At 38.8% G+C, this 19,160-nt stretch overlaps 1 protein-coding gene across 2 annotated transcripts in view; it reads right to left on the bottom strand.

The window, feature by feature from the left end:
* Positions 1 to 14,370, bottom strand: part of c16h21orf91 (chromosome 16 C21orf91 homolog) — a 32,595-nt gene extending 18,225 nt beyond the window's left edge. The window contains exons 1-3 of one of the 2 annotated variants that reach the window (XM_017488523.3): positions 14,161 to 14,370; positions 13,996 to 14,076; positions 8,511 to 8,642 (exon numbers count right to left, since the gene is read on the bottom strand). In XM_017488523.3, coding sequence (XP_017344012.1) covers positions 8,511 to 8,637 — 127 coding nt within the window. In that variant the 5' untranslated portion in view covers positions 8,638 to 8,642; positions 13,996 to 14,076; positions 14,161 to 14,370. The remainder of the gene's footprint in view (positions 1 to 8,510; positions 8,643 to 13,995; positions 14,077 to 14,160) is intronic. The other variant, XM_017488522.3, reaches the window with a different exon arrangement.
* Positions 14,371 to 19,160: the final 4,790 nt, after the last annotated feature.

The following is a 19,160-nucleotide window of genomic DNA, read 5'->3' as shown; positions in this document are numbered from 1 at the left end:
TATGGTTTTTGTATATAATATGATCCATTCAAGTTAAAGTGTACAGATCATTTGCAACACAGTGACACTGTGATAATCATATGCATGATATACATTCACATTTGAACACAAAGTAAAGACTGTCCCACAAAGCCGTCTCGTATGATAGCTTTTTAGTACAGTTACCATCTACAAATACAAATTCCTGTACAAATGGCATGTTTATGATACAAGTTTTTAAATAAGCATGAATGTGCATCGGCCAGGTCAGCAAGGTCTAAGGCTGCTCCATTACTCAGTCTAGGCTTCAAAACAGCACTCATATGTGCCCACTGTGCACTCATCCTCCCTTTGGTGAAGCCCAAAACATAAGCAGACTCATGAGTGATTGCTCACCCAAAATCCCATGTGATTATGGACCAATTACAGCAGATGGGCATGAAATAACAAGAAGGATTAGGCAACAGCCAAAGATTTTTTTTTCCCCTCACTGCATTCTGGATATAATAAGCACAAAAGCTGGTGAGCAAATTGCTTCCTGAAGATTTGTTCCGTGAATATTTTCAGCGACGATGACCTCATCTTCAACATTAAGCTTTTTGTAAGCTTTTAAGTACTTCCTTAAGTAAAAACTTCACAGTATACATTTACAGTGAGCAAAGCCTGGTGAATTAGGCATGACCGATCAATGAAATCAAGTCAACGCAAAATGGGGGGGGGGACAAAGCACACCAGTTCAACATGAATTGCTCTTTGTTAAGATTTAACAGAATGTGCCTCAAACAGAACTCTTAATTGCAACAAAAATAAAAGCACATTACCATAAGCATAAAAAGACACAAAAACACTATCCATTTTACATGTACAAAGACAAATTCGATTAAAAAAACATAATAATATGTTACAAGTACTAAACACAGGCTAGAACGAAATGAAATGAGACGGCAAGAGTAAGTGTGGCTGATGTATCCATTGGATTCATTACACTTACTTTAAAAAAGCCACCTTTTCCAGTTTTAACAGTAAGCACTGAGATGACAACATTGCTGGTAGTAGCCATATAACCCAATCGAATTTGTCCAAAGGTGTTGATTAATTTTCTATAACCAGTTATGACAGGGGTTCCCAAACAACCCCAGACAGACATTACGCATTTATCATATAGGACTACTGTGACATTTAAACATTTTACTATGCTAGCAACAAACATGTGTAATGTAAATTACTAAAAACCAAAAGGAATATTTCTTGCACCAGTGTAGCGGTCTAGTGGGAATTGTTGTGTTGTTATAGGAAATTAATCCATGGCGAGGTTGGTGTGAAACCGCTCCATGCAAAGTAGCCTGGTTTATATTTGCCTTCTGACTTTCCGTGAGCATGCAGAAGCAGCGGCAACACGAGTAGCATTTTTCACACACTCACTGTGTATCTTATGTACATCTTGAAAGATTTAAAATTCTGGAAAAGTTTTTTTTTTAATTCAAACACTACCTGTAAAAAGAAACCATCCAGAATAGTACACAAGCGCGCGATTTGGGACACTATACTAGCTTGTTCGTGGGGGTACATTGTCCATTTTTATTTCAGAACTACACTACTGCAGGAGGTCAGGATAGTGAAAAAGACTAAAATAACATGTGCACTCTTCATTTAAATGTGGCTTGTCTGAATGTGACTCCCAGAAAGATTTCAAAATATTACAACACAAAATCTTCTATATTTCTAAATATTAATTTGTAAAATAAATGAATGGTTGAAACAATAGAGGAGGGTGAGTTTCTCTTGCAACCCCATTTGTAAATCAGGTGACCTGATGCCCTGACCCCTAGTTAAGGAACCCTTGAGCTATGACCGTGTTGGCTGCAAGGCAAGTGACGGGTACATATTAATCCGCTCCTTCGAATACATTATCATTTCTAAAGTAATGTTGAACTGTATTGTTATTTAACAGTGTTTATATTACTCTGGGGAAGCCTTCTGTAAAAAGGTGCCTATTTAAAATTTATGAAAGTCTTTGAGACAGTCTGCATTCCCCCCCCCATCTTATTAGCTTGGGGGGGGGGGGGGGGGGGGGGGGGGGGGGCTGGCGAGGGAATGACTATTAATAGCTTATCTTGCTTTGTGGACATTCCACAACATTACATGTAACTCAAAACAGATAAAAAGCCGCAGAAACGAAAGCAAAATCAAGGAAATGCCACAATATTCATGGGAGGTTGCAATTTTCCAAAATGACCGCAGATTTTTGGCCAAGACACGTCACGTGACATAGTCACAACGTGCATTCAGCCAAAGCCCCCTTCAATTCACATGCAGTGAACATGAGTGAAGGTCAACAGTCTCATCTACCAACAAACATCACTGTGAAGGACCATGCAAAAACAATTCTGTACAACTGCAATTTTGAAAAAAGCCGCAGCAAAATCAAGCATTTTTGGCCGGAAAAATCACAAAAAAACCTGTGAATCCTGTACGGACTGAGAAGCATGTTGTATCATTCTTTAACACTTTTTACTAAATCGTTGGCAAATTGCTGTGGTATATGAAGAATTAAACACCTCAGGATGTGTAGTTATTGGAAAATAATCAGCTTTGCATCTGACTGCATCACATTTATTATTTTCCTTCAACAGCACATGCGAAAGAATTTTATTCTCATCAGCTACCATGCAAAAATCTGTCATTTTCATTACTAATCAATCAACCACTGTGTGCGAAATGTTGAAACATTTATGACACAAATATTACAATGAAGGAATCTAAGCCAAACTGCTCCCAATGCTTGTCTTGGTCAGGCTGTGCAGTCAGACCACACTTTGCTCGGTTACCAGACATCACAGCTGCAAGAGGAAACAGCTGAAGTGCAGGAGAACAAAGCACAGCAGCAAATGATTAAAAATAGCCACTGTTATTTTAACCACTGACAACCAGGGACAAACGTACATACATTTCCTAGCAGAAATTCAAGACACAATGAATACATAACTCCAACCTGGAAATCAAGGACCATGCAATCATGTATAAGAATTCAAAGCTCACCGGGAAGATTAATTACATTAGCATAACTAAATGCAAGGAAATAAAACTTTATGTGGAGAGAAAAAAAAAATAATAATGATAATTTCACCAACAGCCCTTCTTTGTATGATTCAGCCTATCTGTAAGTATTATGTATGGCACCATGAGTGTACAAGTGTGTGGATAAAGGGATCCGTGAGTGCATTTACACGTGGCCATTTCATGTGTATCAGGTTTATATCCAGATAGGGATTATCTAGTGCGTAAATACAATCAAAACAGATTTGCAATTGCTCAAAGTCCTTCCGGAGGTGCATGTTAGCCACAAGTTATACAAGCGTAACTGCATCTGTATTTCTAACACACATCAAAACCCTTCCCAACAGTCAATGCTGATGGTGGTGGTTTTACAAACAGCACGAAGAAAAATACAGCTATTTTTGATTTGGTAAATCTTATTCATAAAATAACTAAAAATAAAGAAAAACAATAGAAGATTGTGTTCAAATGTAAGGAGCATAATAACAGCAATACAGCTAACAGACTTCATTCAGTCTGACCAGAAAAAGTGTAAATGTCTGTGGTTAAAATCTTATCGAAACGCGATTCAAATACAACACACCTGAGTAGGTGGGCATGTGTAAATGGGGCCTGTGCTGTAGCTACCATGTTAAAGAAATCCAGGAGGGAACAGGTAGTGTAGGAGGCAGGGGGGTGAGAATGCTCTGCAGCTCTGCCCGGACCATGTGAATGGCACTGTGTGATGTCATGCTGGACACGAGCAGTGACGTGGGCAGTCTTCCCCTGAAGTGAGTCACTGCTGCACGAGACTACTTTACTGTCTGCTTTCATTTGTAGCACAACGTTTGTGGTCGGACTGCTCGTGTTTGCTTGTTACTGTGCATGTCCATATCAAACCACAGTGTTTTGTTTTTTTTTGCTCAGCCTCTCTCCTTGCATTCATTTTGTCCCTCTCACTCTCTCTCTCAGCCTACTCACTCATTTCTCCCCATTTCTTCCTTCTCAACAGTGGGTGAAGCATGTAGTCAGCACAACCATTTTCTGCATTCAATTGGCCAGTTCTGTGTACTACCTGGTGCGGATCACGTGACATTCACGTCCACAGTTTTTGAACAAGGTCAGCACACAGACATCAAGGTGATGAATGATGGAGTACACAGTCCAGTCAGGATTCATTTTAAGAGATTCTCGTTCTGATTTAGACATTTTTTGGCATGTACAGTATCTCACAAAAGTGAGTACACCCCTCACATTTTTGTAAATATTTGATTATATCTTTTCATGCTACAACACTGAAGAAATGACACTTTGCTACAAAGTAAAGTAGTGAGTGTACAGCTTGTGTAACAGTGTAAATTTGCTGTCTCCTCAAAATAACTCAACACACAGCCATTAATGTCTAAACCGCTGGCAACAAAAGTGAGTACACCCCTAAGTGAAAATGTCCAAATTGGGCACAATTAGCCATTTTCCCTCCCCGGTGTCATGTGACTTGTTAGTGTTACAAGGTCTCAGGTGTGAATGAATGTAAATTTGCTGTCATCGCTCTCACATGCCCTCATACTGGTCACTGGAAGTTCAACATGGCACCTCATGGCAAAGAACTCTCTGAGGATCTGAAAAAAACAATTGTTGCTCTACATAAAGATGGCCTAGGCTATAAGAAGATTACCAAGACCCTGACACTGAGCTGCAGCACGGTGGCCAAGACCATACAGCGGTTTAACAGGACAGGTTCCACTCAGAACAGGCCTCGCCATGGTCGACCAAAGAAGTTGAGTGTAAGTGCTCAGCGTCATATCCAGAGGTTGTCTTTGGGAAATAGACGTATGAGTGCTGCCAGCATTGCTGCAGAGGTTGAAGGGGTGGGGGGTCAGCCTGTCAGTGCTCAGACCATATGCCGCACACGGCATCAAATTGCTCTGCATGGCTGTCGTCCCAGAAGGAAGCCTCTTCTAAAGATTATGCACAAGAAAGCCCACAAACAGTTTGCTGAAGACAAGCAGACTAAGGACATGGATTACTGGAACCATGTCCTGTGGTCTGATGAGACCAAGATAAACTTATTTGGTTCAGATGGTGTCAAGTGTCTGTGGCGGCAACCACGTCATGGTCTGGGGCTGCATGAGTGCTGCCGGCACTGGGGAGCTACAGTTCATTGAGGGAACCATGAATGCCAACATGTACTGTGACATACTGAAGCAGAGCATGATCAGTATGCAGTATTCCAGCATGATAACGACCCCAAACACACCTCCAAGACGACCACTGCCTTGCTAAAGAAGCTGAGGGTGAAGGTAATGGACTGGCCAAGCATGTGTCCAGACCTAAACCCTATTGAGCATCTGTGGGGCATCCTCAAACGGAAGGTGGAGGAGCACAAGGTCTCTAACATCCACAAGCTCCATGATGTCGTCATGGAGGAGTGTAAGAGGCAACCTGTGAAGCTCTGGTGAACTCCATGCCCAAGAGGGTTAAGGCAGTGCTGGAAAATAATGGTGCCACACAAAGTATTGACACTTTGGGCCCAATTTGGACATTTTCACTTAGGGGTGTACTCACTTTTATTGCCAGCAGTTTAGACATTATTGGCTGAGTGTTGAGTTATTTTGAGGGGACAGCAAATTTACACTGTTACACAAGCTGTACACTTTATTATATTACACAATATTATAATATTATTAAAAAAGCCATCTTACTCTGGCTCTTACACCTCTAATCTGTGCACTTCTCTAGATCTCAATTATAAATCTTATATGGTAGCACTACTTGTATTGTTCTCTGCTTGATATATCGCATTGCTTGTATTTCCTCATTTGTAAGTTGCTTTGGATAAAAGTGTCTGCGAAATGAATAAATGTAAATGGCGTCATGCACTAATTAACATTAATTACGTCACTTCATTGTATTTGCGTTCTGCCTAGTGCCAGCTCTTTACATACGTTTGCTTCGTTCCTCCTCTGTACTCACATACTGTATTTTAATACAGCCGAATTCCCAATAAAGCTGTTCTTATTTATTTATGTATGTTACTGTTTCTGTTGTCAGACAACGGAATGAGTATGAAATAGTGACTGTAACACGGCCCATTAAGACTACATGTTAACCAGCAGTCACTTCCAAGCCATTTCTAAGTTGCTGCTCAGCACTGCTAATATCCAGATTTATAACCACAACGTCTACTAACAAAATCATCATACACAAATTAAATACAACAGCTGTGCTGTGATTTTGGCTATATTTACATGTAAAATGATCACTCCGAGAGAAAGAAGGGAAAGAATGCCTCTCGTATTTTTTTTCTCACATGGATTGTGTTGCCCTTCACTGAGAGCGAGAGAGAAGCGCGTGTCTGCACAGTGCATCTACGGTGGGAAAGCAGGACCTCGCACTCACTGGGCAGTACTAGCAACTCTCTTCTATGGAAAGTAGCTAAGGTTTGCCCAAAAATTCGCTAGATTAGTCGCTAGGTGCTTTTTGAGTGGAAATAAAATAAAATAAAAAGTCACTAAAGGGGTCTGCAAAGTGGACCAGAACTGTTTGTCAAAATGAGTGAGTGAGTAGCGGGAGGACAGGGGGGATGGGGGGTGCAGCGGGGTGTCATATTTTAAGTGATTCTAAGATTGTATTTGTGTTCTGTCAAAAATAAACACTAAAGTTATTTAGAGATTTCGTATTCATTGACATTTTATAATTCAAGCACTTTCTAAATCACCACTAGATATAAAATGAAGGTTTTAAAGTACTTAAATTCCAAAAAGCCAAATTCAAGCACTTCAAGCACCTTGTATGACCCTGATACATGCTCATGACCCACTTTAGGTACGACGACATACATTACAAGTTTAGTGTTGTTACTTTGATGAGTTTCTGCAAAATGAAATAAAACTAACCAATGTCACACTGTAAACAGTCTGTTAACAGTTGTGCAAGAAGCAAAACCAGTCTACGTTACGTACTGCAGAAGTACATCCTCAATTTCAACAAAAAGACCTTAGATGTATTGAAAATATTTGTGCACAAATCACTTTAATACTACATTTCAAGGTTGTAGGAACTGAGCTTCTCTCGTCGCCCAGCAACAGTAACACAGTACGCTATGTAAAGGTTTTGTAACTATGATGAAAATGGGAATGTGCTACAGCATGAACTGTGTATGTCAAGCTGCCAGTTTATTCTTGGAAGTTACGTCCTCTATCATATGGACACGGACAGAATGAAATTACATGATAAAGCCCTTTATACAGGAATTTGTTAAGTTTTTTAGTGATCGCTGCAGCCAAAAATGCTCGAGTTTTCCTGCGGCTTCTTTCAAAAATCTGTGATGCAACATTTTTGCAGAACTACTTTTGCACAACATTGTTTTGCACGGACATTTGAGGTGATGCTTGTTGGTAAGTGAGACCTTTTAGCTGTACTCATGTTTGATGCATGTGAATCGAAGAGGACTTTGGCTGAATGTGCTTTCTGAGGACGTCACATTATGCGTCTTGGCAGAAACGTGGGGAAAATCTGCGGTAATATAAAAAAATTTCAAGCTCCTGCGAATATTGTGGAGTTTCCTTGAGTTTGCATTAATTGCTGCAATCACTAAAATCACTCAATCCTGGAGGGACAGTTTTTATTATGTTAAAAATATCTAACTCCTGAACAGTTTGTATTCAAGATTTAAAATTTAGTACTATTGTACCGTTTGAAGATTTTTGGATATGTCTGTAACATTTAAAAACAAAGGAATATTTCTTGAGCTGACTTACCAGTCTAGTGGGACGTGCGTGTTACAATTTCTTGACAACTTTTCAAACCATCAGAAGGTGTGCTTGAATGGACACATTTCATTTCATTTCACATCACATCCAGTTTTGAACAACGCATAAGGTAACGCGGCGGGCCGGTGTGATGCAGCCCGACACAAAGGTGTTACTGTTATCATCCCAAAGTGTACTATTTTCCTATAATCACATGGCCTGAAGTGTGCTGCTCCGAGCTTGCGAAGGGAACATTTTCAGTGCATATGCAAAGAAATATCTGTGTCCTCTGTTTTCACAGCGTACAAAAACTCTGCCACACATGAGGCACTCTGGTTTCTCCTCATTATTTACCTTCACACTTGTAAATCTATAGCAAATAAATGTTTCAGCATAGTTTTGTGTTCATTTTCATAAGACGCCAAAACTGTATCAATTCTACAACAGCAGGGATGTTTAAAGCTCATGCCTGCAGCAGTCAGAAGTCGCTGCAGGACAACTTTAAAAACCTGCTAAACCTGTATAGGACATAAAAATAAAACAGTTTCTTTTAGAAAATCAATGTGGCCAAACAATGGCACTGTCCTTTTTTAGATCAAGCACGGAAACAGCAGACTCAGATACTGATCAATGAAGAATGTGGAGCATTCACATTTAGCTATATAACCTAAACAGACAAAACAGGTCCAGTTGACGTTCTTCTATTTTATTTCTATACCAAAGTTCCCCAGCACAAACACTTACCCTCTATGCTCAGCTCAAAGCAGACGTGACAAAAGGACAGAGTTCCCGTGTCTGTGTCCAGCTTACAGATGGTGCAGATGTTGTCATCATTTAAGTCTATATTCACAAATTGTTCCTCTTCAACCATTGCACCTGTACAGAAGTAATGTAAATAAATTAATTAATAAAAACACTTCCAGGTCCAGTTTTGTCTTACACGTACACTTTGTATCTCAGAACAAACTTATACAGTCCCCGCCAAAAGTACTGGAACAGCAAGGCAAATTCTGTTGTTTTATGCTGTACACTGAAGACATTTGGGTTTCAGACCACAAGAAGAACACGAGATGACAGAGTTTCAACTTTCATTTCCTGATATTTACATCTAGATGTGTTCGTTTGCACCCACACATTTTTCAGGTAATCAAAAATACTGGAACATGTGATTGACAGGTGTTTCTTGTTGCCCAGGTATGCCCTGTAAGACTGATTGTTTAAACAGTTCATAGTTCTGTGTTAAACAACTTGGCAACAACCTTTTGTGGCAGACCACGCAATTTTTTGAGGAGCAAAAGTATTGGAACTTGCTGTTTGTTTCAGAGGATTTCTCCCTTCAGTCTCCTCTTCAGGAGGTGAAATGCTGATCAACTGGGTTAAGGTCTGGTGGTTGACTTGGCCAGTCTAAAACCTTCCACTTGTTCCCCCTGATAAAGTCCTGTGTTGTGTTGGCAGTGTGTTATGGGTCATTGTCTTGCTGCATGATGAAGTTCCTCCTCATTAGAATCGATGCATTTCTCTGTAAATTGGCAGACAAAATGTTCCTATAAACTTCTGAATTCATTCTGCTGCTACCATCATGAGTTACATCATTGATAAAGATTAGTGAGAGTGTTCCAGAAGCAGCAATGCAAGCCCAAGGCATGACACTACCTCCACCATGTTTCACAGTTGAGCTTGTATGTTTTGGATCATAAGCAGATCCTTTCTTTCTTCATACTTTGGCCTGTTTGATATCATCACTTTGATAGAGGTTAATCTTGGTTTCAGAACTTTTCTAGCTTATCTCTGTATTTCTTTACGAATTCCAATCTGGCTTTCTGATTCTAACTGTTTATAAGTGGTTTGAATCTTGTGGTATGGCCTCTATATTTCTGCTCTTGAAATAGTCTTCGAACGGTGGATTGTGATACCTTCACCTCTACCCTGTGGAGGTTGTTGGAGATGTCACTGACTGTTGTTCTTGGGGTTTTCTTCACAGCTCTCACAATGTTTCTGTCATCAACTGCTGTGGTTTTCTTTGGCTGACCTGTTCTATGTCGGGTTGTTGGTACACCAGCGGTCTCTTTCTTTTTCAAGACAATGCAAATTGCTGTACTGGCTATGCCTAATGCTTGTGCAATAGCTCTGATTGATTTACCCTCTTTTCTCGGCTTCAAAATGGTTTGCTTTTCATGACAGCTCTTTAGTCTTCATGTTGGTTTATCCATTTTAACAACAAATGCAGTCTTCACAGGTGAAATCCAGGGCTCAAACCAAGAGTAGACATTCAGAACTATTAAATACTTAATTAAACTAACAGGACACACCTGGGCAAGACCCATCAGTCACATGTTCCAGTATTTTTGATCACCTGAAAAATGTGTGGGTTCAAACAAATGGTGGCATGTTGTAAGCTTTTCATCACATCGAGATGTAAATATCAGGAAATGTAAATAAATAAATAAATAAATAAATAAATAAATGGCCTTGCCATTCCAATACTTTCAGAGGGGACTGTAGCTGGTATTAACGCCTGTCTTGGATGAATCAGATCACAAGTAGACAGTTAAAAAGTTTGTGAATAAAGTATTTAATCAAAAGATACTTTGATGATGGTGGAGATGGGAGTAATGTTATTTTTTACTCATACTCAAGTAAATTTACAAAGTCACAAATGGAGCTTATATTCTGACAGAGGTGGACAGATCAGATTATTAGTTTGTTTTTTTTTGCTTTTTTATTGATAATTGCCTGGACAAGTAAGATCAACAATCAGACAAATGAGAGGGAAAACCCTATTCCTTATTGATTTTCACATAACACAAGCTTTCATTTGGTATGCAGGATATTTTTTTTTTTTTTACTTTTTTAAAGGAGTCATATTATGATTTTTAATGTTTTCCTTTTGTTTGGGTGAGTAATTTATCTGTTTGTGCATGTAGAAGATCTGCAAAGTCACAAAGCTCACAGTCTCCCCCAAAGGGATTTATTCTATTTAACAGAGAATACTGCTCAAGACCTGCCCCAAATGCGTCGTTCGAAGTCCAGATATTACTTCCGCAATATGTCTACGTCAAAGCGTGAACTATTAGCAAAATCCTGCCCAAAGGCAGGCACAAAGAAAGAAGGTGGGGCTTCAGTGAATTCAGGCACCATTTCTCAGAGACACTGTGTTTTGGTGTGAAAGCGAAAACCCTTTGTTTAGCCTTCCGAAAATGGACTAAATTAGGAATCAGTGGTTACTGCTTATTTATAACGCTGTTCCTGAGCAGTACAACTCAAACGGTTGCTTGTGCACAGTGTATTTTACAGAAAACAGCTTCCTGAACCTGGGAGAGTACAACGCAGGCTACACACGAAGGCTACTCCTTAAAAGTGAGGCGATTCCCACTTTGCTCGGACAAGCTTGATCTTATGAATCAGAACCTGTAAGTGCGTTTGATTATTTTATGAAGTATCCGCTACTGACTGTTCAAATGTGGAATTTTGTGTTGTAGCTCAGATGTAGACCTCTGCTAACATGCTAGCTCAAGTTTGCTAAGTTGCCTCACTTTTGTAAGTGTTTGTTTGTATGTTGGTGGTCTGACAGTGATGCTGATTGTATATTGTTTATAGCAATCAAATGACAGGATGGCCCGCCAGTGGGGTGTCAGAATTTACATCGTATTTGAAAGGCAAGAGAGTTATAAAGTTAAAACTTCCCACTGTGAAACCTGCTCAAGTTGCGTTTGCAAAGTTGGTTCTGCTTGATCATCCGCATTTTCTGAATCTAACTTGGGTTCGAAATGACACGGTAAAACTGACGACATGTTGCTTAGGAGCTTAGAATTGTTTTAAAGGCCTTGGAGGCTGAAGCTAAGCCAAGGTACGTTACATTTTGGACGCGCGCTTGAGATTTTTGGCCAATCACAACGCAATGGGCCAGCTGGCCAATCAGAGCACTCTGGACTTTTCGGAAGGAGGGGCTTTGGAGAAACCGGAGCGTTTCAGACAGCCTGGGAATAGAGGTACTGCAATAAAGTGGCAGTGGTAGCTTGGTGATTAAGGCTCCAGGTTTCTGATCGGAAGGTCGGGAGTTCAAGCCCCAGCTCTACCAAGCTGCTGGGCCCTTGAGCAAGGCCCTTAACCCTCTCTACTCCAGGGGCGCTGTATCATGGCTGCAATCTAACCCCAACTTCCTAACATGCTGGCGTATGTGAAGAAAATAATTTCACTGTGCATATGTACATGTGATCAATAAAGACTCATTATCAATGTACAGTATATGACAAATAATGCGTTTCCACGTTAACCTATTCTATTACACCAAATAAACAAAATGATTGACGTTTAAAAATCATGATATGACCCCTTTAACATATCGCCCTTCATAATCAGTATGTTTACATGGACAACAAAAATCCAATATTAATCCGATTAAGACACTACTCTGATTAATAAACTACCATGTAAAGTGATTACTGATGACCTTAATCTAGTCATATTCGAAGTAAACACAAATTGAATTAAGACAAGTGGAGTATTCCTATTTTAGTCGCATTATCGAAGTGCATTATAGACATGTAAACACCTTAATCACACTATTAACATCATGTGAGTTTACACCGCATTTTACGAAAGGACACACACACACACACACACACACACACACACACACACACACACACACACACACGGCAGTGCTCAACCGTTTGACGGCAAACAAGAGAGTCCAAAAGCGCGTACTTACCTACTATATAATAGGCGAAATACATGTATGTAGGTAAGTATCTGGATTCAAAAACAGCTTCAAGCAGTCCTCTATTTGCACATACAGCATGACAAATAATTAACTGCACTTGAAGCATTCGTAAAAATTTAAAATAAAACGAAACTGTATACAGTACCGTAACGAAGACGAACTGTATACGTGAAATTCTGGAGAGAACGTTGGACGGTGTGGCGTGGGGACGTAATGACATGCGACGTTAATCAATCTATGTTCTATAACATGTAAAACCTGAACATGAAAGGAATAACTCATGTAAACACCTTAATCACAATATTGTCTTATTCAGAATAAGGTCTATAATTAGATTATTGCTGTCCATGTAAACATAGTCAAGTGGTGTGATAACTACAGCACCAGCTACTCGCTGCACAACACATCAGACGAGGCGTGGATAATCTACGGCAAAATCAATTTACAGGCTCAATAATATTCAAATGCATTTAAAACTAAACTTTGTTCTAATGGAATTAACAAGTAAAATGCTATCCGAGTAGTGTGCTTTCTACGCGATCACAACAGATTCCAGTGCATTGTGGATAAAAGACTAAAAAAAATATCCATTTCACGATATGGGAAAGTTCAGACCAAAACATTATTACAGAATATGAATTTGTGATACAGTGCATCTGCTTGCACTGCCTGCCATTTTGTTTCTTATAACCTTCTCTTAAGTTTTCAAAACAATGAAAATAACAGTTTTTGTTAAAAGAGAAGAAATCTGGTCTTTAAAAGAGATAAATGTCAGAACAAACCACAAATATGATTTTTGAAATAAGCATTTAGGCACGAGACACTACTGCAATAGCCCCAGTAACAAAAAGAGAGTTTACCTTGCCTGTATTTATCTCTATAAACCAGATTATTAAGCTGATGTTTAGCTGCTTGGTGGTATATGGAATAGTATAGAAGAGTATAGAACAGAATATAGTATAGAATAATAGTCTAATAGTATAGAATATTGAATAAAGTATATATATATATATATATATATATATATATATATATATATATATATATATATGTATATGTATATAGAGAATATAGTATAGAATAATAGTATAATAGTATAGAATAGAAAATGGAATAGTATAGAAGAGTATAGAAGAGTATAGAATAGAATAGAATAGAATGATAGAAAGAAGCACGGCTGTTTATCAGGAACCGCAGATAAACAATTAGCTCGGAGAAGCCCTTTATTTAAAGTTTAAACGCAGTGAGGGACGGTATTAACTAAACGCCAAAATATCATGCATTTTCTTCTTTTCTTTTTTTATTTTTATTTAGTTGAAAGTATTGCCATTATTCAAGAACGACTTTATTACCTATAAGCTAAAGTAAATTGTGCTGAGCTAACGGGAGCGAGCCTACACAATATCCGCTGGTTTGAGCATATCGAGCTAGAAACAACCGGCTGTTGAATAAAAACACGTTCACGGAGGACTGCTAGCTACAGGAGATGGAGAGGGCTAAACTAACTTGTTAGCTCGTTCGCTAGCACCGTTTCACTGCTCCGGGGACCGAGCACTTGTTCGTGACCGTTATTCAGCTGCTGTTCACCTGAAATGAACGTCGAAAAGAAGTCATTTCCGAGCAGCATTCTCGAAAAATACAAGAACAAGGAAGGCAAAAAAACAATATTACCTTATTTGACGTTATCAATAAAGTCCTCGTGACGAACTTTAAAATATAAAAAAAAAAAAACCCTGAAAAGATGTAAACGGTTGTTCTCTTCAAAGCCCACGCGCTTTCGCCAGAGTCCCTGTGATGTTATTGAAGCGGCTGAAGGAGAAGGGTTGCCAGATCTGCGTCATCAACGCAACAGCAAACTTCAAATACCCTAACTCGATACAATAGGACTATCATCCCCAAAATATATTGTAGTATTAACAAAGTAATATATACTCTGTTGCATTTTTGTTGCTACTGTATTATAAAAATATAGTATTTAATTTATTGTCACTATTACCCACTTTACCTGGCTGCTACCACAATAACTGCTATCTCCATATTTGGTATAAGCTAATTTGCTGAATACTCAGTCATAGCATGTTATGTTTACATTTATACCATTTGTTAATTATATTGTTACTCCTTTGCACCTATCTTCTACACTACCTGTTATATCAGACACTTCCACACTAAAACTGTGTACTGTTCGGCACTACACTGTCACTTACTGTGCCCATTGTCCTGTTTTAGTAATTACTGTACTGTCCTGTGTTGTTTGCACACATTTGCATGTGCACTTTTTGTAGAATGTTTATAGGTCTTATTTAGTTCTGTGTCGTCTCATGTGGTCAGTGTGTTGTTTTATGCAGCACCACGGTCCTGGAGGAACGTTGTTTGTTTCTTTGTGTACTGTACCAGCTGTATAAGGTTGAAATGACAATAAAACCACTTTGAAATATATATATAGTAACTATGCATTTTAAACCACACAGATTTCGTCTTCAAACTCCTTTCACCAAAATCCTGAAATTGTCTCAGATTATTAAAGCACACCTATTGTGGTTTTGAACCTTATTTTGTTCTCATACTATGGATTTACATGCATCCAAGGTCAAAAACACTTTAATGTGCTCATAATTTAAATCGCGCAAGTACCCCCGTCACAGAGGACTTGTTAAAATGATCAGTTCTAAAGGATTCATTCTAAACTCCTCCTTTCAGAGAGCATACTCTGCTCTGATTGGTCAGATGTCTCAGTTTGTTGTGATTGGTCTACAGCTGTCAGCGAGCAGTGATGGAGACCAGAGGTGGGGCTTTTTGTTACGAACCTACATAGGTTAGTACAGGAAGTAAGTCTTGAATTACTAACGACTCGTTTCAGCTGTTCAGAATCGGTTCATTCTTTTCGGAGTCAATAACTCTGTTGTGCGCTTTGATTTTTGAAACTTTTTACATTCACAAACAGCTATATAACACGCTACATGAAAGGTAATATTTGGAAAAACCATAATAGGTTCACTTTAAATATGATCATAAATAAATAATTTAAAAAAGGTTTGAAAACGAGCAGATCATTTTACTGAGACACATAAGTAAAGTTTCTGTTATTCAATATGAACTTAAGTTAGAATTAATTTTTATTAATTACACTTACGGTTCACAAAGACTAACAATTAATCGTGTGTAGTCTAAACGCTCAAGCCTCGGCCGTGGGGTTCAAATTTACACTGGACGTGGTAAAACCGCGGACTTGGCAACATTCACCACAAGAACAGCAACAGTGACGAAGCGGGGCAGTTTCCGTTTACGGAAAGTACGGAATGAGCCATTATCTCGTCAACGAGGGTGGAGGTTTCGAAACAAAATACGAACGACTAAGTAAATTCATTGCGTTCAGCTGTACTTGTTAATGTTGGGGATATGTCATTGTTATGGTGGTGTCAGAAGCAAACAACTACACATATCGTATATAACAGACATGTTTGGGCTTTTACTTGGTTGTAAACAGCCTACGGATGTACATGGTACAGTCCACACTTTTGTTCCCTGAACCAGCAATCATTGGTCACTTTTAATTGTACTTTTTTATTTATTTTTTTTTATCTATATACTACCCAAATACCGTTGTGACTGTATTAGTGTAAAATGTAGTTGTTTTTTAGCCAACAAGATGTTGAGTGGGGAATCCCAGAGCTCACAGGGGATTTTCTCCAGGGAAAATTCTGTTCAAGTTTTCCTGAATGAAATAACTTAGAAGGTATGAAAGGTTCGCCTGAACCTCAAGACAGCAACAAATTAACTGGAGAAGGAGCTTGAGGCATTAGGTACCAAAGTGTGTACATTCACCACTTAGAGAGTATCACACTGACATGGCCTGAAAAGCTGTCGTGCAAAGGAAGAAGCCCCTGCTCCAAGACTGGTATAAAAAAGCTCGACTGAAATTTGCAGGTGATCGCCAGCCTTTTGGAGGAGTGTTCTCTGGTCAAATGAAACAAACAAATGTAACTGTCTGGCCATAACGATCAGGGCTGTGTGTATGGAGGGAAAAGGGTGTTTTTTTTGTTTGTTTGTTTGTTTGTTTGTTTGTTTGTTTGGTTTTTTTTTAAATGAGAAGAGAGTCATCTGTGTGAAACATGGGGGTGACAGCATCATGTTGTGGGATTGTTTTGTTGTGGGATTGTTTTGCATTCTTGAGCAAGGAGGCCCACGTGCCTGAGTTCTCTCAGAAATAATGAGCAAAAATTCTGGAGATCTCAGAAGCTTGTGGAACCATTTGATTTAATTTGAAGCAATTAAAAGGCAATGTCACCAGATACTAACAAAGCATGTGTAAGCTTTTGACACACTGAAAATGTAATATATTAAATAAAAGATGAAATATACAGTATGTACAGTTGCAATCAAAATAATTCAACCCCCACTGCAAATCAGGTTTATTGTCAAAATTTACAGACTTTCAGCTGTTTGCAATGAACAAATATATATAAATTTTTAATAGTTAAACACAATGAATGCTTCAAGTGGTTTCCCCAAGTTCAACTGAAAATGCAACTTATAATGATTTTTACTTTCAAAATTATTCAATCCCCTGAATAGAATCCCTCACAACAGCACAAATATGCAAAACAGGTGTTGTCTGAAGCACACCTGATGAAACTAATCAAGGGCTTCATTAGTTGCATCAGGTGTGCTTGAGCTGGAACACATGAAATACCTGAACTGGCTAGGGGTAGAAAATGTATTAAATACCTGGACGGTGCAGAGAAAGGAAGCTATCCATGGCTGCAACCAGATTTCTGTGAAGGCAGGTTGCGAAAACCTTTGAGTGACTGCTCAAAATCATATAAATAAACCACAGAAGTTTGGGGATTCTGTTTTGTGGAACTTTTCAGCATGATGGATCAGCGGTATATCTGGAGGAAGAAGAATGAAGAAAGAACACTCTGCCTACAGTTAAGCATGGTGGTGGCTCGGTGATGCTCTGGGGCTGCTTTACATCTTCTGGCACTGGAAACCTGCAGCATGTGGAAGGCAAGATGGATTCATTGAAGTATCAGGAAATCCTAGTAGAAAACCTCATGCCATCTGTGAGGAAGCTGAAGCTTGAGTGTCATTGGACCTTCCAACAGGACAATGATCCCAAGCATACCTCAAATTCCACCAAGGCTTGGTTGAGGAAGAAGTCCTGGAAGATTCTATAGGGCCATCACAGTCACCTGACTTGAACCCTACAGAAAATCTCTGCTGGGATTTGAAGAAGGCGGTTGCAGCACTTAAACCCAAGAATATTACTGAACTGGAGGCCATTGCTCATGAGGAATGGGCTAAGATTCCTCAGGAACGCTGCCAGAAGCTGGTGTCTGGCTTTGTAGATAAACTCAAACTCATCTCATTTGCAGCAGTTCATAACAGCAAAAGGGTGCTCTACTAAGTACTAAAGATGCTTGCCATGAAAGGGTTGAATAATTTAGAAACTGGAGAAGTTATTATAAGTTGCATTTTCAGTTGAATTTGGGGAAACCACTTGAAGCATTTGTTGTGTTGAACTATTGCAATTGCTTTTGTTTGATTTGTTCATCGCATACAGCTGAAAGTCTGTAAATTTTGAGAATAAACCTGATTTACAATGGGGGTTGAATAATTTTGATTGCAACTGTACAATGTACAAGGTTGGTTAGCTGGCCAGCTAGCAATGTGGGATGGAGGAGGACATGAGGGGTGTTTCCATATTGCATATCAAGCATATTAGTCTATTCTGCAATTTTTAATGAGGTGAAAGTATAAAGATGCTGTTAGGCATTCATTTTCTACATTCAACTTAAGTATACTACCTAGATTATTTGTATGTTTTCACCGCATCCCTGACCAGGATAAAGCATTTACTGAAGATGAATAAATTAAAAAGAATTTCTCTTTATTAGTAGGTGTGCACCGCCACCTGGTTGACTGAATATGCATATGATGATAACAAACAACCCTAATACCATTGTTTGAAGTTTAAATGTAAAAACCATTTTTCACTTAAAATGAAACTATACTGAAAAGATTTTTCAACAGCAAACATGTTGCTGTTTAATTAAGAAAAGCCGCAGGTTGCCTGTTAAAAATGTCCAACCTCTTTAACGATGACTTTAGTTTTTGTCACATGGTCTCCAACTATGCGCACAAACCTGCCATCAGTAAAATTTGAATGAGTAGAAAAGGAGATTTGCTTTGATACATATCAATATTGCTAATATCTGTAACAAAAGTAAAATACAGTGGGTGTTTTTTAAATTGATCTGCACTGCTGTAGAATAAAATTGGCACCTGAACCAAAATGCCAAACATACAATACAAGGTGTACAGAGATGAGATCATGTGCTTTATACCTAAGCAAGCATAATTGTATTAATACTCTCTAAAACGTAACTGACATGACAAAATAGGTGATAAATAGTTATCGTGATAATCAAGTCTGGTTCTAGTCACCTTATTTGCAAGTTTATGTGCTTTCTCTAATCTAATGCAGATGATTGAACCCATCAGGCACCTGTATTCTGTGCATTTAAGGGAGAAAAACACAAAATAAATGTGCAGAACATGATCCAGGAAGGGAAATCACTGAGCCATTAATTGTTTCAATATTACAGTTCACAATCAGGCCAGTGGTTCGTTCATTCATTAATTCATTCATATATCTATACTATATC

Source organism: Ictalurus punctatus, chromosome 16 (genome assembly GCF_001660625.3).
Source record: "Ictalurus punctatus breed USDA103 chromosome 16, Coco_2.0, whole genome shotgun sequence".
Classification (NCBI taxonomy): Eukaryota; Metazoa; Chordata; class Actinopteri; order Siluriformes; family Ictaluridae; genus Ictalurus; species Ictalurus punctatus.
This window is presented reverse-complemented; position numbering and strand designations above follow the sequence as displayed.